Below are 27,051 nucleotides of genomic sequence, written 5' to 3'. Positions count from 1 at the left end.
AATTGCTCATAATCCTGTTCAACATGATAGAACAAAGCATGTGGAGATTGATAGACATTTCATCAAAGAGAAGATTGAAGCTGAAATAATTTCCTTTCCTTTTATAAGATCAGAGTTACAGTTGGCTGATGTTCTCACCAAAGGAGTGTCAAGAAGATTGTTTGATGAGTCTCTATTCAAGTTGGGAATGTGTGATATCCATGCACCAACTTGAGCGGGGGTGTTAAGATATGCTAAATATTCTATTAAAGGATATTAGACAATCAAATATTGTGTTAGTTATAATTTAGATATTATTTTAATTTGTGCAGATTTATGCACCTGTCATTCCTTTAATAGATGAAGAATTATAGGATCCTTATATGTATATATATGATACTCTACTATTTGAAATAATACATCAGAATTATTCTTTAAACCTTTTATTATGGTATCAAAGCTATGGTTAGAGCCTATCCTAGCGATATTTGTTGGGCAGATTGTTCCACCTTTATTGGGCCGTTATCGGACCACCCATTAATATCTAGTCTCACGCTCGATATGTATATACATCGGCGTGAGGGGGGTGTGTTGGAAGTCCCACATCGACTAGAGATAAGACCAATTTATAATATATAAGTGGGGTGCAGACCTCACCTTACAAGCCGATTTTGTGGGGTTGAGTTAGGCCTAAAACCCACTTCTAATAGAGGTAAGCTTGCAGATCCATTTTACCGCCTTGAACACCAAGAAGAAGACTTGAAGAAAAAGAAGGAATCTGAATGAGTGCTTGTACGTCTCCAGAGGCAGTCTGATAACAGGCATTCAGATGACTATGCTCTCAATAAGACTCTACGGGCCCGGCTTAGAAGTCAGAAGAAAAGAGTTGCTGAAGAAGAGAATGCTTCCAAGAAAATGGGTCTTGGCATAAGACTACTACCAGCTACTGAAGAAGATTCTGCCGCAACAAAAAGAGTGAAGTTTCCAACAAAGTTTGAAAAGAATAGAAAGGACAAGAGGGTAGTGATCAATGCCGAATCCATTTTCTCTGGAGTGTCTGATAAGAGAAGACAAGAGCTAGAATCAAAAAGAAGAAAAATTTGTGCAACTTCAGCCTCCAGTCTTCTAGCTGGTGGATTTAAGCCATCATCATGGTCACATGCTGCTACGATATCAGGCAAGAAAAAGGGAGCTTCACTGACTGTAAGGCGCTAGAAAGCTAAAACACGTACGTGACATTGGACTTGGCAATGGTCATTTGTACATAGCAGTTACATGTCTTAATTTTGAACTATGTTTTTCGTTGTAAACCATTTATGAATATGTTAACGGAAACATATTTTTCATCATTATCTCTCCTCAACAGACTAAGAAAGAATAGTTTGATATTTTATATAATTTTCTTCGATTGAAAAAACAAATTATAAATTAAAAAAAAAAACTATATTTGGGATTAATCTCCCTTGCATTAAATACATACAGAGGACTCTCTATTTAAATCTTCTTCCTGATGTTCAAGGCGGTAAAATGGATCTGCAAGCTTACCCCTTTCTTCATCGGCAGACAATTCAAAAGTTTCAGCATCTTCAATATCAAAATCTTCAGTTTTTTTCTTGGCAGACAAATCCACAACTTTAAAAGGCACTGAGAGCACGTAGGAACTCCAATGAAGATGTCGTTGATGACATGGTGATTGAATGGCCAAGATGATCAAAACCGTGTGATCGTTGGTCAAAACCAAAACTCCGATAATGGCAGCAGTAGACAGTGGTAGACAATGGCACCGCCGACAGCGGCAGATGTAGTAGTAGAGACACCAGAAACTTTTTCCTTAAAAGAACTTAGCTCTCATACCATGTTGAATATAGTGAAAAACTATATTGGGATTAATCTCCCTTGTGTTAAATACATACATATGATTCTTTATTTATAATAGAAGAAATATAAATTAAGTCCAAAATATAGATAAAAAATAATAACAAACTAACTAAAGATAAAAGATAAAGACCCTACTTTAGTATTGTTTGACAAAATTGCATGAAGACCCTACTTTAGTGTTTATTTTGAAGCGGAACTCATGTACCTAAAAAACAATTTTTTTATCTTATGATTTTTTTTTTTGGATTTTATGATATGAAATATCAATCTGTTTCGTTTTTTGGTATTTATAGTTTTTGTTTTAAGTTATAATTTTGTAAGAGTGTTTTGAAAAGAAAAGTATAACGTAAAAAAGATTTTTATAATTATAGAATTTTTTTTTTATCTATAGATATAAATATGAATTTTTGAATGTTTTTATTGAATTAGTTGGTAGTAATATTTAAAATAATTCAGAAGCTTATTTGTATATTTTGAGAAGCTTATAACATGGTGAGTTTCTCGATAGTTTAACACTAAACCAGAATGTAAATACATATAAAATGAGAGTAAAAAATTAAAATTGTAAAAAAGTGACTAAATAAATATTACAAAGAATCACATTTTATTATTTAAATAAACCATTTCTTATATTATGAGTTTCTAATAGAATAAGAATATTTTTTAACTTATTCTACTTTAGTTGGTTCATTTAGTTCTTGATTATTTATGTCGAATTTAAGAGTTAAATATAAAATTTGGTTTTGTTAAGTAAATTAAGAATCCTTATTTAAAATAGATGTTCTCATATCTTCCCCTTGATATAATTTCTTTGTTAAAGCCAATCTTCTCATACAGTTTCCCCAGGTTAAATTTTCCTACAAAAAGATGTTATACGTATATTATATCCTCAGTTAAATAATATATTCTGTAAAATAAATTTGTTAATAACTTCGTACTTTTAGCTTCAGTTAACTATATCTTCCNTTATACGTATATTATATCCTCAGTTAAATAATATATTCTGTAAAATAAATTTGTTAATAACTTCGTACTTTTAGCTTCAGTTAACTATATCTTCCTGCTATTCTTTCACCCACTGAAACAGTAAAACACTTTGTTTACCTGTGACCACTCCAATTGAACCGGATAAGGTAAGGCTTTCTGCAACAATAGCATCAGCTCCCATTGCCATATAGTACCCTCCGCTTGCTGCCACATCAGACATTGAAGCAATGACTGGTCTTTTAGCAGCCAAAAGGGATTTCTCCCCACATCCTGCAGATGATAACACCAGATAATGGTCATGATTCTTGGCACCAGAATATGATCACCTAAACATACAAATAAAAATATACTAGGCATAACAACATCATCAATGACAGCAATTGAAGATGTATTGTAAATTGAGGTAAACCACTAAATAAAGGATATGACTAACACCTCAAATCTAAAATTAGTGGTTTTGAATATGAAAATTATTTAATCAAGATTTTAAAAATTCTATACCTACGATAGCTGAAATTGGAAAATTTCATATAGGATTTCCGAAAACCAATTCTAGTGGATCATTTAAGCTACTGCTCTGCTAGTATACTGTTACACATGCCTCCACTGCCTATTCTTATGGATACAAATAAGAGAGTTGCGGTTAGTGCTAAACTTCTCCTTGGCATTAAAAATCTTGCAATTGCCAGGTGTTCTTAGTCATTAAGCATTTTTATTAATGTGTTATATTTTTTAATTTTTCTTATGAAAGGCCATAACTTTGCATGTGTATCAATTTTGCTTATAAATGTAGTCACCTTTATAAATTAAAGTTAAGAAAGAAAAATTGTGAGCGATGTTTATTATGGTCCAACATATATATGCCACTACTATCATCTCAAAATAAAATGCTGAAATCAAGAACAAATCAACATTATACAGGTACTCTAAATGAATGATGCCATGGTACAGAACAGATCTAGATCCATCCAACCAATAAATCAAACCAATGAAAAGAAAGCCAACAATTTCTTATCAAATACTTAAAATAGCAGCAGTTTTGAAATGATTGAAAGAAGGAAATTTTACCAGAACTTACAGATCAGAAGCAAGAGCATCACCTCCAGGGCTGTCAATTCTAATGATAGCAGCCTTAAATTTTTTTGACTCTGAGGGGAAAATAACGCTAGTGAGTGAATTAAAATAATACAATGTTAAAGGTTGCATATTTGTTAAGCAGTTCTTCTTAACTCCATTGATACTTATGGAGTTCTTCACTCAATAAAAAAATATTGAAGACTAACAATGTAGTCCACCAGCTACCAGTAATCTCCACAGGTACAAAATCCGTTTTTGAAATGATGAAACCGCTTGTTGTCCCTTACAACAATATCCCTTTGAACAACTTTTGATACTAATTTGATTGCATTGTGACAGTCTACACATATGCGTAAATTTTTGCAAACCCTCAATGTTGTACCTTTAGCCGTATTTAATAGACCAAAAGAAATTGCAAGCTTCTCGCTATGGTTCTTCAGCATCTTAATCTTTTCCTCTTCTTCCAATTCATGAAGCACACAACTGGTGTCGGGTTTATACCCAATTTTGCTTATTTTTTTCTCCAATTTATTCCAAGTCTGCTGAATCTTCTTTGATTCCAAATGTGATCCATCACTGACAAGAAATCTATAAACCTTTCCTCCTATTTCAATCCAACTGCAGCCTGCGTCTTTATGAAGACCAATCTCCTTCATTCTCTGCCGTACCTTTCTCACCTCATCCCATTTTCCTAATCCAGCATACAAGTTTGATAGCAATACATAATTCTCAACTTTATCTGGTTCCAATTCTAATAACTTTTTGGAAACTTCCTCTCCAATATCCAAATCCCCATAATTCCTACAGGAACTGAGCAATGAACTCCATATACCTGAATCTGGTTCATCTGGCATCTCATTTACCAACTTTAAAGCTTCTTTCAGTTGCCCTGCTCGACCAAGCATATCGATCACGCATGCATAATGTTCTAACTTTGGCTTTACACCATACAAACTCTGCATCTGACCAATATATTTTAATCCTTCTGTTACTATGCCAGCGTGGTTGCAGGCCATTAACACTCCAAGAAACGTAAAAGAATCCGGCCTGCAGCCATTATTTTGCATTAATTCAAACAGCTCAATAGCCTTCAGTCCATGCCCATGAATTCCATATCCTGCAATCATAACATTCCATACTGCTTCATCCTTGTTATTTACCCTATCAAAAATGTTCCGAGAATGTTCCATACATCCACATTTAGCATACATGTCTATCAATGCACAAATAACAAAGGTATTGTCAGATAAATGAGCTTTCAGTGCAAAGGAGTGAACTTCTTTCCCCAGCCGCAATGATGAAACCTGCGAACAAGCTCCCAGAACACTCATTACAGCAATCTCTTGTGGCTCAATTCCGCTTAAGAGCATTTGTTGAAATGTATCAAGGGCCTCACAAGGAAGTTCATTCTGTGAAAAGCCAGAAATCATGGCATTCCAGCATACTAAACTCTTGTTTCCCATCTTATCAAAAATTAACTTTGCTCGTAATATACTGCCACATTGAATATAAAGTGACAACAACGATATCCCAAGAAATTTATCCAATTCTAAACCATTACGCATCATAAAACCATGAATCTCTTTGCCACAGCTAAGGAATTTCAAGTGCGCACAAGCTAAAAGAAGGCTACCAATAGTAAACTGATCAGGATTCAAGCCAGAATCTCTCATCACAAGATACAAATCTAAAGCCTTTCTGGGAAGGCCATTTTGGGCGTGGGCACCAATCAATGCATTCCAAGAGCTCACCGTTTTCTCTTCCATACCACAGAAGACACGCTCAGCGCAATCCAGCAAACTGCACTTCGCATAGGCAGCAACAAAAGCATTGGCTACCAATTCATCAATCTGAAGTCCACGCCTAAGAGCATAACCATGAAGTTCTTTCAAGGTCAGCAGCTCATCCGAACAAGCTGGCAGAACATTTAACACCGTCACCTCATTCACCTTCACCTTGTCTTCTACCAGCATCTCTCGCAGCAGTGAAAATACTCCACTAAAATCTCCTTCCTTAGAGTATCCACCAATCATGGTATTCCAAGAAACAACATTCCTCCCACCATTCATATCAAACAAAACTCTCGCCTCCCCCATGTAACCGCATTTCGAGTACATATCCACAAGGGAATTATTCACCGTCACTTCCTCACTAATGCCAAGTTTAAAAGCCAAACCATGAAGAATCATTCCCATTCCCACTTCACCTAGAGTGGCGCACGCAGGAATCACCGTCACCATCGTAGCAACATCAGGTACCAAACCATCTTCCTCACTTAACAGTCCCTTAAAAACACCGCAACAAACCTCAAAACCCCCATTCTCAGAATACGCGTACATCATCGAGTTCCACGTCACCAAGTTTCTCTCCGGCATAGTTTCAAACACCTTGACGGCACTCTCTACGAGCCCACATTTTCCATACATGGCAATAAGCGCGTTCCCCACAAAAACGTCAAAGAAAAGACCAAACTTCAAAGCTAGCGCGTGAACCGCTTCGCCGAGTCCCGCGTCCGCCACCCCGGCGCACGCTTTAATCACGCAGGGGAGCGTGAAGTTGTCGGGCACGAGCTCCGTCGCGTAGAGCAAGTCAAGGAACAGCAAAATCGCGTCGCGGAAAAGCGCGTTTCGCGCGTAGCTACTGAGAAGCGCGTTGTAGAGGAACAGGTCCTTTTCCTTGGCGGCGTCGAAGGCGGAGCGAGAGTCCGAGGGGGACCCACACGCGGAGAACATGGAGATAATGCGGGTGTTGAGAACGACGTCGTTGCGGAACCGATGCGACTCCGAAACCATAGCGTGGAGCTTTCGCCCGACATCGATATCCTTGCGGAGCGTACAGGCTCTTAGTATGAGTCCAATGGCTTCTTTTATAACGTCTGAAGAGGAAACGACGGCGTTTTGGGTCTGCGAGTGGAGCAAGTTGAGGGCTTCGTTGAGGTTTCCGGAGTCGCAGAGATTGTGTAAGCTTTGGATAAAAGGCTGGTGTGGTTGGTTTATTTTGGCGCGTGAATGATCGTTAACTCTGCGTGTTGTTGGGAGAGAAAGAGAAGACTTTGGAATCGTAGAGGAAGAAAAATGGTTCCTTTTGTTGTGGTTCCATGTCCAACTGCTTCTGCTATGGCATGAGAGAGATGATGGCGACACAGAAGCCATTTTCACACTTCAGTTTCAGTGCACTCCAATTTGAATGGTAGTTACAAGTTCGTTAGCCATAGAGGTGATAAACACCAACCACTTAGTAATAAAAAAAAGATAATAATACTTTTACATATTATTTTTTTACTTTTACTTTTTTTTTTTCTAAAAATAATATAAAAATTTACTTTTTTATAAATATTTACTTACCATTATTAAAAAATGTCATATTTGAATTTATTAATTTTAGTTTGATATGCATTTCACTCCATATTTTGTCAGATAAAGTAATATTTTAAAATTCACCGCGTATCTGTGTTTATCCTTTATGATAATAAAAAATAAAATAGTTATTATCATAATTAAAATATTAAATATAATTTTTTTAATAATTTTATTTATTTTATAGATAATATTTTTATTATAAATAATTATTTTAGGTAAAGAAAAATAATTATGTTAAAAGAGTGGTTAAAATGAAAAGACATTAGACTTAAAAAATAAATAAGTACATTAAAAGAGAGAATTTCAATTGTATAATGATGATATAGTTAACTTCGATAGTGTCCACCCGTAACTATTAAATATGGCATAGTTAAAATTAATTAAAAATAATAAATTTATCAATTAATTGTATTGTTTCAAATTAGTTATCATTTAAACATAAAGTAGTTCAGTAAAATTTTAATATAGAACATATAACTCATTTTTTTCAGTATACTTTTTAATTTTTATTACATTCTTTAATATAAGATAATTTATAAAAAGATTTGTCTGTTTTTATTGAATTTTTGGAGTTGAACAATTTATTTAAGATTTTCGAAAAGTTTTTGCAAGGTTTTGTTTAATAGACATAAATGAATGAAATCTACAAAGACATTATTAACAAGTTTTTATAAGACTTTAGTCTTATATATAATTTTCAAATATAGCTTCAAACTTATAGATGCAATGTTCAAAAGAGTCTAGAGAAATTTAGACAATATATTTTTATACTGTTTCATCTAATAATCAATATTACATTAAAGTTTTACTAATACAAATTAAAAAAAAAAATAGAAGTATTATTTGATTCGAGTCATTTTTAGTTAAATAACAAGTATTCTTTTTTACACAATCATTTTGACTATATAACAAATATATTTCAGGCACAATTTGAATTTTGCTATTATTGACTGAACATGTATTCTTTGTATATAACATTAAATAATACATATTCTTTAAACATAATCATGACTAAACTTGAATATTCTTTTGGATTCAACTAACCTTGATTACAAAATAAGTATATTTTGAACATAATCACCCATAGGTAGGGTTAAAAAATAAAAAAACATAATAATAATAATAATAATAATAATAATAATAATAATAAGATAAAGATATGAATAAAAGAAGATCAAACAATTCTTATAACAAAAATAATAATATTAAATAAATTATAAATAAAAAAAGACAAGAAAGAGTTTGGATTAAATATTGTTATGAACATCAATATAGAATAAAAGACTGAAAATAATTTTATATAAGTTGTCATATTTTATGTGTCTTTTATTGTATTTATAAGTAAGAGAGAGTAAATAATAATCAATAATATTAAAATAAAATAATAAGTAACAATAAATCTTATTAAACTGAAATAGATGTAATAAAGTTAAAATAACATTTATTCATAAAATTAATAGTCAATATATAAAAATACAAATAACATTAGAAAAACTTATTTACTTATTTATTTTTTAAATTATATTAAATATTTCTAACAATCTCTCCAATTTTAAAATTAAAATAACAAAAAAATATATCATTTTTAAAATAAAATATTGTGTTTCGACATAAGAAACCCTTTTGGCACTAGTGCAAAAACGCTGTTTAACGTCATCTATTAGACGTCGGTTTCGTGAAAATCTGACGTCTATTATTGCACGGTGGCATTATCATAAATAAATTGGAAAACTAGATGTCCGTTTCGATGCCAGGCAACGTCTATGACATCATAGACGTCGCACCTGCCGCAAACTGACGTCCAATTGCCTGAGGTATGTGATAAGACAGTCCATTGACGTCGGTGTTCACGGGGACCGACGTCTACTAGGCTGCAATTAATGCTGCCCATCAAATTCCCAGGAGTGTAGACGTCGGCTAGAAAGGGCACCGACGTCTACGTCACTGACAGGAAATCAAACGTTAACCGGTTCAGCTTTAGACGTCGAATAGACGTCGGATCTCGTGAAAAAGCGACGTCGACTGGGCTACAATTAATGTTGTTCACCTAATTCCCCAGGCAATTAGACGTCACGTAGTCAAATGCCGATGTCTAAGGCCTGTTTGGAAGGCGGGAAAACAAAAATTCTTCAATGTAGACGTCGGTTCTGAGGGGCACCGACGTCTAAGTTCCTGTATTTTCACCAAATTCGAGGGTTTTAGACGTCAGTTGTGAGGGACACCGACGTGAACTACCCTGACAAGAAACCAAAACGTTAATCTTTTCAGCTTCATATACGTCGGATCCCCTGAAACACCGACGTCTATAGACGTCGGTTTCAGGAACAACCGACGCCCCATTTCATTTTAAATAGACCGCAGACTCTTCACACCATTCAGTTTCTGATCTCGTCTTCATCTCTTCTCCTTTTTCTCTGCTTCTCCTCTTCTTTTACTCGCTTGCGCACCTTTACTTTTTATCTCTTGCGGCATTGCATTGTCGTTTCTCAATATGTTATTGTCTTCATCCTCGCCTTTTTCTCTCTTGCATCCCAGGTGCGTGGTTTTTTTTTATGCTTTACCGTTTAAACTTTCTTTAGTTTTTTATCGATTATCTTGTCGTTCAACTGATTAAAATTTGATTTCTTTGTGTTGTGTTTTAGTGCAGTTTTGATCCTTTCTTTGGGTAACATAGTGTAACATTCTCCCTTTGCTTGCTTCCTCACAAGAAGAGTGACGATCTTTTGAGTTTTCTATGGCTTCCGACCCAAAATGGAACTTGGGTCCTTGTCTAGTTCTCGTATCACCGTAATTTTTTTATTTGCGGTTGAATAATGGGAAGTAGTCATAGACCCAGTTCGGTTTTGGGTTAAATCTCATAGAAGATTCAAAAGACGCAAACTTTTTTTGTAGGGAAACTAGCAAATAGTTATTGATGTATCAACCTTTTGGTAAGCAGATCATAATATTTTTTTCTGACCTGAACAAAGAGAAATCATATATAACAACTTAATTGTCAGACTGCATTGAAATACAATGTATAAAATTATTTAATAATTGTAAATCATATAACTCTTTTTAAGAAATTATGACACAAGAGTAGTAATATATAAAGGAATAATCTATGTTTTCATGTTAGATTGTTAAATAATTTATGCTTTCATGGTAGATTGTGAAATAACAATTTGTTTAACATATTTTCCGGATGTTGCACATCCACCCAAAGTAAAAACATAACCAATAGTGATTGTCTTTCGTAAAGGATACATTTAACACTAGGGTGTCCAAACATGCCATAAGGATGTCATTCAATAGTAACATGTTTTTAACATGCCTTTCGCTTTTCAGATCATAACCAAGACCAAATTTGTCTTATGCATGTCTAGCGTTTGAAAGTAGTAGGTTTAGAACTTTAGAGCTCTTAGTAATTTTTTTAAATCATTCTTATATCATGTAAATGTTTCCTCTTTATTTTTATTTTATTTTCATGACATTAGATGCATGGATCTATTCAAGGCAACCCAATGTCTTATATGCATGACTGAAAAAAAAGATGAATAGAGCCAGCAGCCAGTACACAAGATCTTCCATCTTAGTTTATGTGTAAAACTAACCTTTAAACTTTTCAACTTTACATGGTGTATGTACAAGGGTTGTGAGGGAGACATTAAAGGAGCCCTTTATAAAATGTCACCTATTTAAATAACAAAGGAAAGGAACATATGATGGAATGAACTATAGACAACTACAGGGAACTGAGGTAAGATTTTATTATTGACAAAATGGGATTTCCAAAAGGATATTCTTCCAATGTCTGAAACATGATTCCATCCATCCGGGCTTGAACTCCATCAGAAAATGTCATGCCCTGTAGCAGCTCCTTCACCATTCTGTCAGCTCCAACGAGGGAACTCCCAACACCTAACAAGATCTCGGGTAGAGAAGGGCTGGGTCTGGATATCTCCACAAGTGTAACCTAAGATAACTCAAGCATAATCACCATGTTTCTCAAGTACAACATTTATACAACAAAAATAAAGATTGCAAACCAACCTGACTGTCTTGAGGTATATTGGCCTTAACTTTTGCTATGGCAATAGCACGGGAAAGCCCGCCAATAGCATCAACTAAACCACGCGATGCTGCGTCGTTACCAGTCCAAACCCTTCCCTGTGCAACCTCCTCCATCTTTTCTACCTAGTGACAGTATACTAGCTGTGAGCCTGTGACAAAGATCTACAAGAAGGATGAACAAAAGCATGGGAATTAGCTTGTTAGATAAAACCTACGGTCATTGATCTGGACAATGCAGCCTTGTCCCGAAATTGTTTATAAGCATGCCTAGCAGATTCGGCAAATAACTCTGCTTCATCCGGTCTGTACCAAAACAAGAAAATCGAAAATTTTTCACTTTGTCTGTCTCATAAGTCAAACATGTACTTTACTCATAAACATTAGAAAAATAAGAACCCTGCAAAGTTCAACGATAAGAATATTTAACTACTAGAGGAAAAATTTAAATCATAAATGGAGGTAGAAACCTGGCCTCCTAAGGTTTTGAGTCGTACAGTTGGTTTCACAGTTTGGAAAGAGAGGGAGCGAGTCAAGGAAATGAAAGATGGTGAGTTATTGGAAGAAAAGAAGCATGAAGTAGATTAAAAAATTAATGGTGGGACACGCATTCTTTGCTTCCAGGCGAACAGTGAAGAAAGCCAAACTAACATTCGCTGCAACATATTAATTATGTTCCTCAAAATGCATAAAATGTGTTGGTTGCCTCCATAATCAATTATGGATAACCACGGGTTTATTTTTATTCTTTTCAGTTTTTTTTTTTTTTATATAAAAACAATCATCAATAATTAATTAAAAAAATTTCAGTGCTGTTTTTGTTTCTCTTCAACCAAAACAACTTCCTTTTCCACATATTTCTCACATATTACACTGTCTAATATTCTTTGCTTATCCACTAGAATTTACTCGAGGAAATGAAGAAATAATATTACCTGAAAGGACGTTGTTCAGCAGCAAGGACCTCAGCATATCTTCCCCTTGATATAATTTCTTTGTTAAAGCCAATCTTCTCATACAGTTTCCCCAGGTTAAATTTTCCTACAAAAAGATATTATACGTATATTATATCCTCAGTTAAATAATATATTCTGTAAAATAAATTTGTTAATAACTTCGTACTTTTAGCTTCAGTTAAGTAACTATATCTTCCTGCTATTCTTTCACCCACTGAAACAGTAAAATACTTTGTTTACCTGTGACCACTCCAATTGAACCGGTTAAGGTAAGGCTTTCTGCAACAATAGCATCAGCTCCCATTGCCATATAGTACCCTCCGCTTGCTGCCACATCAGACATTGAAGCAATGACCGGTTTTTTAGCAGCCAAAAGCCGGATTTCTCTCCACATCCTGCAGATGATAACACCAGATAATGATCATGATTCTTGGCACCAGAATATGATCACCTAAACATACAAAAAAAAAAATATACTAGGCATAACAACATCATCAATGACAGCGATTGAAGATGTATTGCAAATTGATGTAGACCACTAAATAAAGGATATGACTAACTCCTCAAATATAAAATTAGTGTTTTTGAATATGAAAATTATTTAATCAAGATTTTAAAAATTCTATACCTACGATAGCTGAAATTGGAAAATTTCATATAAGGTTTCCGAAAACCAATTCTAGTGGATCATTTAAGCTACTGCTCTGCTAGTATACTGTTTACACAGCTTGAGATGCCTCCACTGCCTATTTGTATGGATACAAATGAGAGAGTTGCTGTTAGTGCTAAACTTCTCCTTGGCATTAAAATCTTGCAATTGCCAGGTTTTCTTAGTCATTAAACATTTTTATTAATGTGTTATATCGTTTAATGCTTCTTATGAAAGGCCATAACTTTGCATGTGTATCAATTTTGCTTATAAATGTAGTCACCTTTATAAATTAAAGTTTAGAAAGAAAAATTGGGACCGATGTTTATTATGATCCAACATATATATGCCACTACTATCATCTCAAAATAAAATGCTGAAATCAAGAACAAATCAACATTATACAGGTACTCTAAATGAATGGTGCCATGGTACAGAACAGATCTAGATCCATCCAACCAATAATTCAAACCAATGAAAAGAAAGCCAACAATTTCTTATCAAATACTTAAAATAGCAGCAGTTTTGACATGATTGAAAGAGGGGAATTTTACCAGAACTTACAGATCAGAAGCAAGAGCATCACCTCCAGGGCTGTCAATTCTAATGATAGCAGCCTTAAATTTTTTTGACTCTGAGGGGAAAATAACGCTAGTGAGTGAATTAAAATAATACAAGTTAAAGGTTGCATATTTGTTAAACAGTATTGTTGATGGGGATTAACTATGATAAAAACCATGATAACAATTATGTTTACAGTCCTAAATGTGAATAGATAAGTTGTGTTGTTGCATATGCAATTTAATAAACCAAACAGAACTAGGCCCTATACTTTACACCCTGAATACAAACAAAGGGTTCGGCTACCGGTTACTTACTGGCTGAAGGATCTCTTGTTTTGTCTGCGGAAATTCATGCTCCATTTCATACGAGAATTATGTAAGAAATAAGATGAGTTTTAGGGGTGTTTGGTTTTGGAGAAATAGAGTTTTGGTTTAATTCGAGTGGATAATGCGATACTTTCGAAATCTAGCATATTGAGTGAGGAAATAAAAACATGTGGGACCCACATCTTTTTTTCTGTCCTTCATTTCCACACAATCAAAGAGAAAGAATGTACATCTCCCCTCTATTTCTCCTTTTCGCCCTCTCCTCCCTCCATTTCCATTCTTGCTACCTGGGTTCAACATCTATTTGATTTTACATTGTGAACTAATCAGAGGGTTTTAAAGAGCACGCAATACTAGTATACCAGTGCGGAGAGGCCCCTGCCCAATACAGGGGCTACTATAATGGAACAGTTTAGTGTAGCAGTCATAGCAAACCAAATAGCGGGCTGAATAGTGGTGCTATGTGTCGATTCCAAAAAATACCTTAAACATAGACATTAGGACTTGCCTGGAGAACTATTTTTTGGATTTTAATTCCCAATATAGGAATCAATCTATAGATAAATTTAGGAGATGATGACTGATAATTCTAATCTATGAAACTTGTATTTGACGTTTTGGATTTACTTATATGTTTTATTTAACACACCTATGACTTTTTATTGATATTTATGAATGTTATAAATTGAGTAATTTTTATCACTTTTGAAAATTTACATTTATATTATATAAACTATAAAAAATTTCAAATCGATTATCCCACTCTATGCTTTCTCGCTATGAAATTTTTGGAGCTGGCCAGTAGGCACTGCTATCCAGCATTTAAAACATTTCTTATACAACAGTATTGGGAAAAAAGCCATACTTCCTTTTTGGAAGTTGTTTATATGGAGCAACCGCCTGACTTTGTTGTTCAAGGGGAGTCATCTGGATTGGTATGTTGTCTTCGCAAATCCTTATATGGCCTAAAACAGTCTCCTCGGGCCTGGTTTGGTAAATTCAGCTGTGTTGTTCAACAATTTGGTATGTCTCGCAGTGAAGCGGATCATTCAATGTTCTATCGCCACTCAAGTGCTGGATGTATCTACTTAATAGTGTATGTCGATGACATTGTTCTCACAAGAAACGACTATCTTGGCATCTCTCAGATGAAACAGCACCTTTGCCACCATTTTCAAACCAAAGATCTTGACAAACTTCGGTACTTTTTGGGTATTGAAGTAGCACAATCCAATACTGGTATTGTCATATCTCAGAGGAAGTATGCGTTAGACATCTTGGAGGAAACAGGGTTAATGAACTCTAAATTTGTTGAGACACCTATGGATCCTAACATCAAACTCCTACCAAATCAAGGGGAGCCTTTCTCAGATCCTGATACAAAAGATTAGTTGGTAAATTAAACATCTTACTGTTACGTGTCCTAACATTTCCTTCGCAGTTAGCGTGGTGAGTCAATTCCTAAACTCCCCATGTGAAGGCCATTGGGATGCCGTTGTCCGCATACTAAAGTATATTAAAGGATCACCTGGAAAAGGTTTGCTATATGGTCCTAACAACAATACAAAAATCGTTTGCTATTCAGATGCTAATTGGGTTGATTCCCCTTCTGATAGGAGGTCTACTTCTGGATATTTTGTCTCTATTGGTGCAACCTGATATCTTGGAAAAGTAAGAAGCAGAATGTTGTGGCAAGGCAAGGTCCAATGCAGAAGCATAATATAGAGCTATGACATCAGCTACTTGTGAGCTTGTGTGGCTTAAACAATTACTTAGTGAATTGAAATTTGGAGATGTCACTCACATGACACGTATATGTGATAATCAAGTTGCTCTTCATATTAGCTCTAACCCTGTCTTCCATGACAGAACCAAGCACATTGAAGTTGATTGTCATTTTATTAGAGAAAAAATCATATCCGGAGATATCAAGACTGAGTTCGTTAACTCAAGCAACCAGTTGACAGAGATATTCACTAAATCCAAGCGAGGACCTAGAATTGACTATCTTTGTAACAAGCTTGGAACATATGATTTATATGCTCCAGCTTAAGGGGGAATGTTAGATGTTAAATTGTGTGTTTATGTTAATTGAGCTCAACCCATCTTGTATTGAGAGCATTAGCCCATATCTTACATTATAAATAAATTACCCTATGTGCATGAAAAACACACAAGGGAGATTTCCCCTAATCTTTTCCACTATTTCATAGAAGCGTAAGTAAAAGAAATGCAATTTATTCGTTTTCTTCTCATTTACCGTAGGGACATCAGAGAGTAATATTACTTTACTGAAACAAAAATATCTATGAAGCATTAACAGCAGCATCCATAATCAATATAAAAAGGCAGAAAATATTCCATTGAATAAGTGTCAATGTTAATCAGCGTCCAGCATTGAAGTTTAAAAGGTGAACTAGTAACTTATAAGGTCAGGTTTACCTCTGACAGTTCGAATCTTTTCAATAAACTTCTCTGCAGTGATGCCTGAGCTAGAGACACTTAATTGACTCTCTACACGACTAATGCTCCCTGATGCTCGGATAATGGCTATAAGTTCTCTGCCGCCTGATATTCCAACAGTCCATTTCCTAACTCGAGAGTATTTCCTGTATTAAATTGAAGCAAGAAAACATCATTATACAATTAATATGAATTACTTGGTATATTTTGCTAATCATATGGAACATCTGTTATAAAAAAGTAGAAAAAGAATGCAATTGTAAGCCACATGAAAGCTGTAATTTACACTCACGTAGGAAAGATTAATTAAAGGAAAGTATTCACTAATTAAATGTTATACTTTTAAAAGCTTTCTCAAGAAAATAATAAAATGAATATCCTCCAAACTAAGTTGTTCCCAAAATGTATAGGCTACACAAAAATCTAGCACCAAAGACAAGTTTTAGAAAGATCAAGGGTCAGTTTGTTACAAAATTTTTAGGAAAAAAATCCCGATTCTGATGTAATATAATCTATTGACATTTTTTTAAAAAGTATATGCTAATTTATGTTTATTTACAATAATAAGGCAATATTTTTCAAAATAAGCAACTGATTTTATGAGAAACTATTCAAGATAGTTTCTAATTATTTCGAAAATTTAAATTAAATGCATGATAAAAATATGAAAATTATTATTTTTTTTAGAAGCCATACATTTATGAAAAAACTATTACAAACAAGCTGCAGTTGTGGAAAATAGTCGTATTATTATTTTTTTCTTTTATTTTAGAAACTCTCTTTAGAAGCTAAAATAATAAAATGACAAATTCCCAAAATAAGTTATTAAAACAAAAGCATAAGTCACAAAAAGAACCAAGACCAAAGAAGTCGGGGTTGAACAAAGAAAGATATTTCAAATGAAAACTTTTAGTATATTACGCATTTGCTAACGTTTCCTCCAACATCTATAAAAACGAATTGTGGATTTGAGTTTTAAAGTTAATATTAAAGGCCTTTTAGGGTAAGCAACACAAGAAAGCACATGAGAGCTTAATAAAAATTTATTCACATTTTCATTGTGAAGCTTACTAAAATAAGATAAAAATGAGCTTATTTTAATAGACTTCTTTAGTATAGCTGATAACCAAAGGCTCAAAGGCGCTTATAGAAAGGTCAAAAGTTACTTTTACAATCTCAAAATCCTTCAAGAGAATCTCTTCCAAATGCCCCCTAAAATAAAACAATATACTATTACGTTGTATTCCAAACTCAATATTTTAAAGAAAGACACATGAATTGGATCTGCCAGTACTCAACAGGGAAAACTGTTACTTTTGAATATTATGTTATACTAACATGAATCAAATCCTGTAACTAAATTCCAACATTGAAGTAACCAGTATTAAAGAATTGCAGAAACAGAATTTGAATGATGGTACAGTGAATAGCACCAGCACCATGCCAAACAAATTTTACTGAACAAGAAAGTTAAACACTTTGGCACCTACGTCTCGGCAATTAGTAACTTAATGTCTGGTAACATTGCTTTCAAAGTAAAGAGATGGAGGTAATCCTAGGGTTCCAGAATAATCCCCAAATCAGGGTGAAGAAAGAAAGAGACAGCAACTGATATGAATGATTCTTTTCACAGGAGATTTGATTTGAATTTACATGATCACGGAAAGTATAAAAGCCCTAGAACTTGAACAACAGTGTAAAGTTCTAATGTTGAAAGTAACTAGAAGATTGGGAATGAAACTCTGTAAGAGGCAGAAGGTGCATTTTGAGACTATTGAATGAGAATTTATTAGTTACATTTATAAAGCTAAATTTTAGTCAGTTCAAATAAATAGCATAAACTATGGTACATTCTCGAATTCATATAGAAATTATTACCTGTAGTCCACCATTGGCAAATCTTTATCAAGTTTCACTCCAAGTCTCTCCTTCAACATGGTAATAATCTGCCAAATATCTAATGTTTAATATCTCACGTTTCATATCCTTTTAACGCTCTTTGCTTGAGATGTATCCACATCTTTCAAAGCACTTATCAACCAATGTTAATTATCAATATATTTGAATACAACCAACTGTGAAGACAAAAATAAACAAACTTTAAATGGAAAAACAATAAAACCAACAAATTTTTAGTGAGCAGGACAAAAACTATTTATACTTAGGATTTTTCCATTGAAATAAACAACCATCATTAGATGAGATTCCATCTTACTCAGTATAATTATGATTTTTAGATTAGATGACAAACTATCTGTACAACTAATCATTCTTATAACGTAATGATTGGTCAAAACAGTGATCCTAGGTGATTCTATAAAAGTAATGTTATAAGATCCAATTCATACGTCTGCCACTATGAGAAGCGCTTTAACTAATTACCATATCTAGCCAGGGTTAGCATCATGATTATGCCTATGGCAGTAGCAATTAAAGATCAAATTGGTTGTTCATATAATAACACTTGGGATTAACTATTACCTCGTCATCATAGATTATATTTGATATGAGTCCTTCTTCTTTCAGCTTGTCTACTCGATAAACACCTTCATTTATGAGTTTCTCAATATCTTCTTTACTTTTTCCTGTATTAAACTTGCAGAAGCCCACAAGTTAATATCTTGGCCCAAGAATCAACTAAAACATCAAATTTAAATGTACCTTTGGCAGAAGAGACTTTATCTAGCCAATTTGTATAGATATTATCAAGCAATGCAGTCAGCATCTCACAATTTTCCTCAGACATGGTTGTTCGAGCTAGTTGATCACCTGCACTTTTGTATTTTCCAATCCTTTCCACTTGCGGTTCAATTCCTATGTTATCTAAAATACCTGAAAAACAAATCAATAAATGATGTGAAACACAAGTTTTAGGCTTATTAATAGCCATCATAGGATTAAAAATTTAAAATGATTTACCAATATTCAATAATTTCTTGAAATGCATCTGCAGCATGTGCAGAACAGCACACAGAACATTTTTCGAGAACCAAAAAATATTAGAGACACTGAGTATTAGAATAACATCTGAGAAATTAACATGGCATGACTTAATGTAATAGAAAGGAATATCAGTACCAGACTTTAATTCAGGTTTTCTTAGTAAGAGGCGCAAAAAATTCTGTACAAACTTCAAACAAAAGGAAATCTATTAAGTCCCTTTCTGGGTTCTATGTACATAATACATGGAAAACTGCTTTTCTAAGGGAACCGCCAATAGGAGACCTTTTGTTTGAAATTTCTACCATGTTTCACCCACTTTCTATGACTGTGTTTCTCCTAACCTAGTAAGTATCCAATTGGCCCTCCAAACGTATATCTGAATTATTCTCCTTTTATCAGCCACAAGTAAATACCATCAGTGTTTTTTTTCTCTTCAAAGAACCACCAGACATCCCTGTAATGACCAATTTGGTGGCAAAGATACAATAAAAGGATGACGCTAGTGACATTAATGACCATGGAAAGAGAAAAATGATGTCACTGATAAATGAAGAACCAATATTGTTGCATGATTTGAAGGGCGAATTTGGAGTCATGTAGAGTTACACACACTGATATACATACACATTTCTATACACACACGTGTATGAGATGCTGTAAGAAAAGAAACCAAATTAACTGCATTCACTGTATGTGAAATTTGTAAGGAAAATAAAGTTAGAAAAATCATCTTACCTCTGAGGAATGAGGCTTGAACAGTCAATCCAAACAAAGAAAAGTAAGCACTGGGTGGAGAGTATATCTCGTCACATGCACATGCAAGGTAATATTCTTTTTCTTGACATAAAGGCACATAAGCCAGAATAAATTTTCCTACAAGTATAAGCAACAATCAAAGAATGTCAATCATAAGCAGGAAAAGAATTAACATAAACCAACATATCAACAGGGGAAGAAGAGTTATGCTAATATATCATCAATCACCATATTTACTTTAAATACAACCTTCAGTTACATCATAACCTAAGAAAATCATAGAGAAGAGAAGGTACATTAATTTATCATTACTTCATTGGTCCTACACGAGAGAATACATTGAATTCAGCAGGAGAAGCCTGATGCTTATGGCCATCAAATCAAAGATTGAAATCTAATTAACAATTATCTTGACTTGATTATTCTGTGGAAGGGTTCAAGATAACTAATTTGAAAAGCACTAAAACTTCTTGGCACATGCATTGGTAGTAAACATTTAAAAATGTCCGAGAAACAACTGTAGCTTGGAATTTGGAACGGGTGTAGCTATAGAAGTCAATGCAATTATACTTATATACGTAACTAGGCATGTGAGTTTACTGAATTATCTTCTAAATCTTCACTGGTTGGTTTATTTGACTCTAATATAAGTTTCTATAAACAACATACAATCTGCAAAGCTGTTTGGATATTGTACTTTTCCACATTCCTCTTTATTCCATATGAAAGATGCAGTACAAGTTCAGAGCCTTTACCTGATTTTTTGAAATCTGATATATGCCTTCGAATTTCTTCTACTTTACCCCACCCGCAATTTAAACTATCAATATGAAGATAGATCCCAGAAATACGAGGATCGTATGCTGCTTTCAAAAAGTTCTCACAAATTTGAGGCAGAGAAAGTCCCGGAGAGAACCTACTCTTCACTTGATCAGATATCTGAACATGTGAAACAATACAACGTTTTTGTGATTCTTTTTTGCATAACTAAGAATTACTTTATTTTATATTTTATTTATAGAGATATTAAAAAAGGAATAATAAATATTATTTTCCTCCCTCTACTTTATTTAATATTGTTTTCCCAACAAAGTAGAGTGTTATCTCAATAATTTATGTAGTAAAGGTTCATATCAAGGAAACATAGGTTAGCAGGGTGAAAAAGTTTACTCTGATTGGAAAACACCAAAAAGTAGAAATTGCATCTAACTTTTATCCTTTATAAAGTTATATGAAAAGTATCTTCTATTACTAAAAAAATACTTGCACGTCTTTCATTGTGCCCTGAAATTTAGGAAAATAATCAATGGACACTTAACACCAGATGACACATACGTGTAAGAGATGATATCTTCGGATAATACAAAGAAAAAGAAATAATACATGATGATGATGTGTTTGATATATAGGAGACTGTGAACATATGGTATCCATATAGCAACTTAAATAAGTTTGTACAAATATGTGACTTTCTGCATCCCCTAATTTAATATATCTCATAAGCTTCTCTACATCCTTCTTGTTAGATATATTATCTTTATCTTTTATCTTTAGTTAGTTTGTTATTATTCCTTATTTATATTTTGGGTTTAATCCATATTTCTTTTATTATAAATAGAGTACTCTATATGTATATTCAACACAAGGAAAATTAATATGCTCTCAGCGTCTTTTGAAATTGTGGATCTTCTCCCTTTTCCGCCCTGCATGGTGGCACGTCTCGTCTCCTCTAAGGCAGTGATTCAGAGTGTCGAGGTCGCTCCTTTTCCTTTTTCAGGTTCGTCGTGTGTTGTTGCACATCCCATCTCCTCTCAAGCAGTTATTCAAAGTGTCAAGTTCGCTCTTTTTCCTGCCTTGATTTGAAAATCTCGAATTTTTAAGGTTTCTCTCTCCTGTTCATCAATGGCTTCTTCTGCTGCTGTCTCTTCTAACCTCCCTTCTGTCACCATTACATTTGACCCATCCATATATGTTTTTTCTCCAGTGGCATAGGTGGCTTTTGTTAGTTTATTTATAGTTGTGGTTACTCTTCAACAATAACCTCTTTATCCACTGGATATCAACAATGCATTCCTCAATAGCAATTTACAAGAAGAGATTTATATGAAGCAACCTCCCAGATTTGTTGCTCAGGAGGAGTCTTTTGAGTTGGTATTTCGTCTTCTATGTTGTCTTTGCAAATCATTATCAATTTCGTACCACTCGAGTACAGAAGCAGATATTTTCACTAAATCTTTATTGATTATATTAGTAACTAGCTTTGCATATACAATTTGTATACACTAACTTCAGGATGAGTGTTAGATATATTATCTTTATCTTATCTTTATTTTTAATCTTTAGTTAGTTGTTATTATTCCTTATTTGTATTTTGAGTTTAGTCCATATTTCTTCTATTATAAATAGAATACTCTATGTATATATTCAACACAAGGGAGATTAATCTTTTGAAAATAAATTCTTTGTACAACTTGTAATACAAACAACATTCCTCATCTTTATAAATATCACTCTTCAGTTCACTACAACTCAAAATGATTGCATTGAATTTAATTCCCAACTTTGAGAGTTGCAATACATTTATTTTTCAATAAAAAAAAATGAATTAGATTAAACTACTAATACTTGGAACAAACTCTCTAACCTATTAATTTGAACAGCCTCTTTAAATAATCAAAGTTTATTGAAAATCACCAAATTTTGTAGGTTACATACTTTGCTTAACAAACCTTTCTCTCTTAATATTGTAGTCTTCCATGATTTATAATCAATAATATAAGTATTGTATAAGAAAAAATGTTTTAGAGTGTTTTGCTAGCCCTCATGATTTATGTTAACTGGATATTTGGATAAGTCATTGATTTAGTCTTTAAATGTGTTAAGCTCTATCAATTCAGTGCTGAAAAGGAAAATATTTATTCTAGTGCCTCAATGTGTAAAATGCCCTTCAATTATTGCCACATAAGTATATTGCTACCTCTGATCAGAACTTGGGATCACTAGTAATTCTACTATGAATTCCGCATCATTTGCGCTCCTCTGAATTCCTCATAAAATAAAACACTAAGACACATACTTTGTCTACAGGTAAAACACCACCTTTGTATCAGATAATAATAATTTTGGACGCTCTCGGACAGATAATTCGAAATGTTGTCCAAAATGGAAACATTGCCACTGCATTGGACATACAATTGATAGATGTTGGCAGTTGAATAGGAAACCCCTCATCCACACAATATTGCCCAGGCATCCATTGTTGAGTCATATGTTGGTCCTAAATTACCAGCTTATTCATCTCTAGAAACTTTTGAAAACTTTATCAAATGGTTTGCAACATGCCAATCCACTAGCAACAGTGCCTCAGTTGCATACACTGGTAATTGGTCTGCTTGACTCTTGCTAACTCCTTCTTTTGGACCCTTCGGTATTGATTTTGATGAAACTGATCACATATTTAGTAATTGTTCTTTCTTCTCCTTCTTTACTAAAACTTTCAATTTACTTTTTATAACTGCAGCTAATGATTAAAAAACCAAGCTTAAAACATTGGTACTACCCAACCCTTCCCATCCCTTATTGTTGACTTTGTTCTTTATTTTCCTAAATGCCCTTTTAATTTAATGTTTGTTATCCGATTGATCCAACCCTATGATGCTCACATTCACTAAAAATAATGTTACCTTACAGGATTATCAAGCTAACAATTGGCATTAGATGTGACCCACATGGCCTTTACTATTTCTATCCATCATCATCAAAATGTTCATTAACGGTCTCTCCAATGATGATTCATGAATGATTAGAACATCTTGGATTAACAAAATTGTAGAAGATGGTGCCAAGTTTAAAACATTTATCTATGTTGAATTGTGAGTCATGTCAATTAAGAAAACATGTTTGTCAATCTTTTCGTGATAGTCTTAAAAAACGAGTTGTCCCCTTTTTCTTTAGTTAACTCTGATATTTGAGTTCCTTTGTGTATTGACACCCTTTTTGGTTTTAAATATTGCGTTACCTTTATTTATTATTATTCAACTTGGACATAATTGTTTTCTATATTTCAATTTTTTTTAGAGAAATCAAAACACAATTTGGTATATCCATACGTGCTCTTCTAGTTACAATGCTTATGACTACTTGTCTAACCAATTTAAGCAATTCACAAAATCCAATGATATCCTTTATCAAACTTTGTGTCCTCATACTCCTCAACAAAATGAAGTAGTTGAATGCAAAAAGAAACATCTTATTGAAACTATTCTTATACTTCTTCACAATTATCTTCCTCGCCTCTTTAGGGGGATGCTTACACCATGTTATCTCTTAATAAGATGCCATCATTTGTTCTTAATGATCAAGTACCACTTTGTTCTTTTTCCTCATTCCCCTTTATACAGTCTTCTCCATGTGTTTTTCATACCACAGGTTTTGTACACAACCTCACACCTAGTCAAGATAAAATTTCTCCAGTCATTAAAATGTATCTTAGTGGGATATCATTGTTTTCAAAAAAGGAGTCAATGTTTCACTCCTGATCTTCATAAGTATTTTGTGTCTGTTGACGTCTCTTTCTTTGAGTTTGTTCCGTATTATACAATTGTTCATTCTAATGATGACATATGTAGTCACTTTTCGACCAATATCAACTTCCTTCATCACCACCAAATGACTCTTCCATAACTCAAGATATTTCTCCTGCACCACATTAGATATTTTAACATCATTCACAACCTATTGATAGTTTAGTACATGATCCATCTTTGACAGATAATCATATAGTGAAGGTCATGCTTTAATCCTTCCTCAACAACATTTCTTGTACCTGATCTGGTCTCATCTAAAAAAGATTGGCCTACTGCTATTCGAAAAGGTACAAAAACTCAATTACCATGGGGTTTCCCCCTATACAATATGCTTGTTATCTTCTATTCGTATTTCTAGTCTCCAAGTGAAGTTTTTTCTCATCTAGAGTGGCAACAAGGATGATTCATGAGATGTGTGCCCTTCAGAGTCCTGGTACTTAAGAGCTTGTTTCTTTACCAATTGGAAAATCAATTGTTGGGTGTCGTTGTACACTCTTAAAATAGGATCTAATGGTAAAGCTTGATTAGTTTCCAAAGGATATACACAAATTTAGGGTGAAGATTCTACTAACACTTTCTCTTTTATTGCAAAGATGACATCTACAGTATATTAAGAAGGCCCTTGGAAAAAGACTCATTATGAAGATAAGGGAAATATTCAAATTGTAGGATATTCTGACAGTTGACTTGGCAAGACCACCAAGCAATAGACACTCCATTTTAGGGTATTATGTTCTTGTTGGAGGTAATTTAATATCATGGAAAAGTAAGAAACAAAATGTTTGGCAAGATCAAATGTAGAAGCAAAATACAGAGCAATGACATTAGTTATTTGTGAGCTCATGTGACTAAAACAACTTAATTTTGAAGAAAGTTCCCAAATGCACCTCGTATATGAGGACCAAGCAATACTACTACACATTGTCTCTAATCCATTCTTTTATGAGAGGAGTAAAGGTGAATTGTCATGTCATACGAGAAAAAATGGAGTTTGGAGTACTAGATTTGCCAACTCTAATGAACAATTAAATAACATATTTGACACACACGACCTATTAGCTCATACTTGAGGGAAGTGTTATAATTATAAAAATAAGGAATATATTTATAATCATACAAATAAAGAGTTGATCATATATAATCAAAACTATATATATATATATATATATATATATATATATATATATATATATATATAAGAAGATACCAGATATCCATTGTTTTGTGGTACGAATTCCATTTTTTGAATATAAATAAATTCCTATTCATTTTCCTAAATACAAATAAAGCACTTCTGAATTCTAATATACATATTTCAGCTCAATGTTTTTATATTCCCTAAATTTTAACATGAAGCTATAACAGTAGGATCAAGTTGAGTCTGTTTACAAGTTCAAGTACTAAATCAGGTTTCTCCTTCTTTCCAGGAATAAATAAACAGCACAAGTACCAAATTGGTCATTTATCTATGGTTAATTTCTTCCTACGAGAAGCAGGCTGAGAACAGAGACGGTAACCTGGCCACGAAGCTTCATTGTGAGAACGCTTCCCTTGCGCACACGCTCCCATGGGAACGCAACCAGCATCTTAAGCTTAACGAGGAAGCTTCTCCATCCGGTAACCGGTTTGAAATCGAATTCGCCACTAGGATATTCCTCGTCCGTAATCCCGACACTCTTATCTTCAACGCCCTCGTCCTTTGCCACTTCTTTCAATCCTTCGTTGGTTATGGCCTCGGAAGAGGAATCGAAAACGCGAAGGGAAGGTTCTCTTCTGCGCGCGTGGGAGCGGAAGGGAGAGAGAGAGTGGTGAGGAGGAGAGAGGAGAGAAAGCGAGAATCGGCATTGGAATTGAAGAGGAGAAGCGGAAGAAAAAGTTTGAAAGCGGTGAGGGGAAGTGGTGAGGGGAAGAGAAGGTAGAAGAAGCAGGTTCGACATTTGTGCAGTAATGGTGTGAAGTGAGCAAGGATGATGGATGAGAGTAAGAAGGGAAAAGGAGGAACTCATAGGAAGCACGTTCTTCCACGTAGTTATGCCTGCAACCTCTTCCCTTCTTTATCTCATCCCTTCTCCTTTCTAATAAATAAATGTGATTTTGCATTGTCAATGGCTAATTATGTATAAAGTTAAAAGAATTAGTTCAATTTTTTTTTTAATAATAACAAACAAATTAATTAATATTGAATAACATCAGAGCATTTAAAAAATAATTAAATCATAAATCTATATAATTAAAATTAGTAAATAATTATAATACAAAATTAATGAAATATTATTGGTAAATTACGGATCAATAAGTGGCTTGAATATATTAAACTCATGGGTTAATGAATTGAAGATTTTTCAGATCACGATTTCAAGGTGAATTAGGTTGGTTGTCGGTTCAGACTTTATTGTAGTGCAACTTGACAAGGTTGTACGCCAGATACGAAACATTAGTTTATAAGTGATAATACACCATATGATCACAACCTTGCAA

General features: G+C 33.8%; 2 protein-coding genes and 1 pseudogene across 9 annotated transcripts in view; 1 reads left to right on the top strand and 2 right to left on the bottom strand.

Moving 5' to 3' along the window:
* LOC106756023 overlaps positions 1 to 2,148 on the top strand; it is a 5,981-nt pseudogene extending 3,833 nt beyond the window's left edge.
* LOC106756021 (pentatricopeptide repeat-containing protein At1g18485) overlaps positions 1 to 7,107 on the bottom strand; it is a 12,160-nt gene extending 5,053 nt beyond the window's left edge. For 2 of the 7 annotated variants that reach the window (XM_022778889.1, XM_022778890.1), the window contains exons 1-2: positions 3,923 to 7,107; positions 2,962 to 3,114 (exon numbers count right to left, since the gene is read on the bottom strand). In XM_022778889.1, coding sequence (XP_022634610.1) covers positions 4,143 to 7,073 — 2,931 coding nt within the window. In that variant the 5' untranslated portion in view covers positions 7,074 to 7,107 and the 3' untranslated portion in view covers positions 2,962 to 3,114; positions 3,923 to 4,142. Of the gene's footprint in view, positions 1 to 2,513; positions 2,715 to 2,835; positions 3,115 to 3,912 lie in introns of those variants that run through there. The other 5 variants (XM_022778887.1, XM_022778891.1, XM_014638257.2 and 2 more) reach the window with 5 other exon arrangements.
* A 3,737-nt stretch (positions 7,108 to 10,844) lies between these two features.
* On the bottom strand, positions 10,845 to 26,652 carry LOC106756020 (serine protease SPPA, chloroplastic). Of its 2 annotated transcripts, none has more exons than XM_014638254.2 (13): positions 26,091 to 26,648; positions 20,743 to 20,926; positions 19,967 to 20,104; positions 18,950 to 19,120; positions 18,770 to 18,873; positions 18,167 to 18,234; positions 16,268 to 16,434; positions 13,500 to 13,569; positions 12,527 to 12,681; positions 12,266 to 12,371; positions 11,549 to 11,636; positions 11,313 to 11,456; positions 10,845 to 11,235 (listed from the first exon to the last, which is right to left on the bottom strand). In XM_014638254.2, exons 1-13 carry the CDS (start codon positions 26,577 to 26,579, stop codon positions 11,005 to 11,007), a joined length of 2,115 nt encoding a protein of 704 aa, XP_014493740.1. In that variant the 5' UTR covers positions 26,580 to 26,648; the 3' UTR covers positions 10,845 to 11,004. The 2 variants fall into 2 exon arrangements, with proteins under 2 accessions (XP_014493740.1, XP_022634607.1); XM_022778886.1 differs by lacking the exon at positions 10,845 to 11,235 and adding an exon at positions 11,801 to 11,808 and having other exon boundaries at positions 11,324 to 11,456; positions 26,091 to 26,652.
* Between the last annotated feature and the right edge of the window lie 399 nt (positions 26,653 to 27,051).

The sequence above is a fragment of the Vigna radiata genome, chromosome 2 (genome assembly GCF_000741045.1).
Source record: "Vigna radiata var. radiata cultivar VC1973A chromosome 2, Vradiata_ver6, whole genome shotgun sequence".
Taxonomy (NCBI): Eukaryota; Viridiplantae; Streptophyta; class Magnoliopsida; order Fabales; family Fabaceae; genus Vigna; species Vigna radiata.
Note: the sequence above shows the minus strand (reverse complement) of the source record. Positions and strands in the feature narration are given on the sequence as shown.

Coding starts and splice junctions, on each gene's coding strand:
- LOC106756020 (XM_014638254.2), bottom strand. CDS start 26,579: ATGAGTTCCTCCTTTTCCCTTCTTACTCTCATCCATCATCCTTGCTCA. Junction 20,927..26,090: donor CAATGAAGCTTCGTGGCCAG/GTTACCGTCTCT, acceptor TCACATGTTCAG/ATATCTGATCAAGTGAAGAG. Junction 12,372..12,526: donor TTCAATTGGAGTGGTCACAG/GTAAACAAAGTA, acceptor ATCTTTTTGTAG/GAAAATTTAACCTGGGGAAA.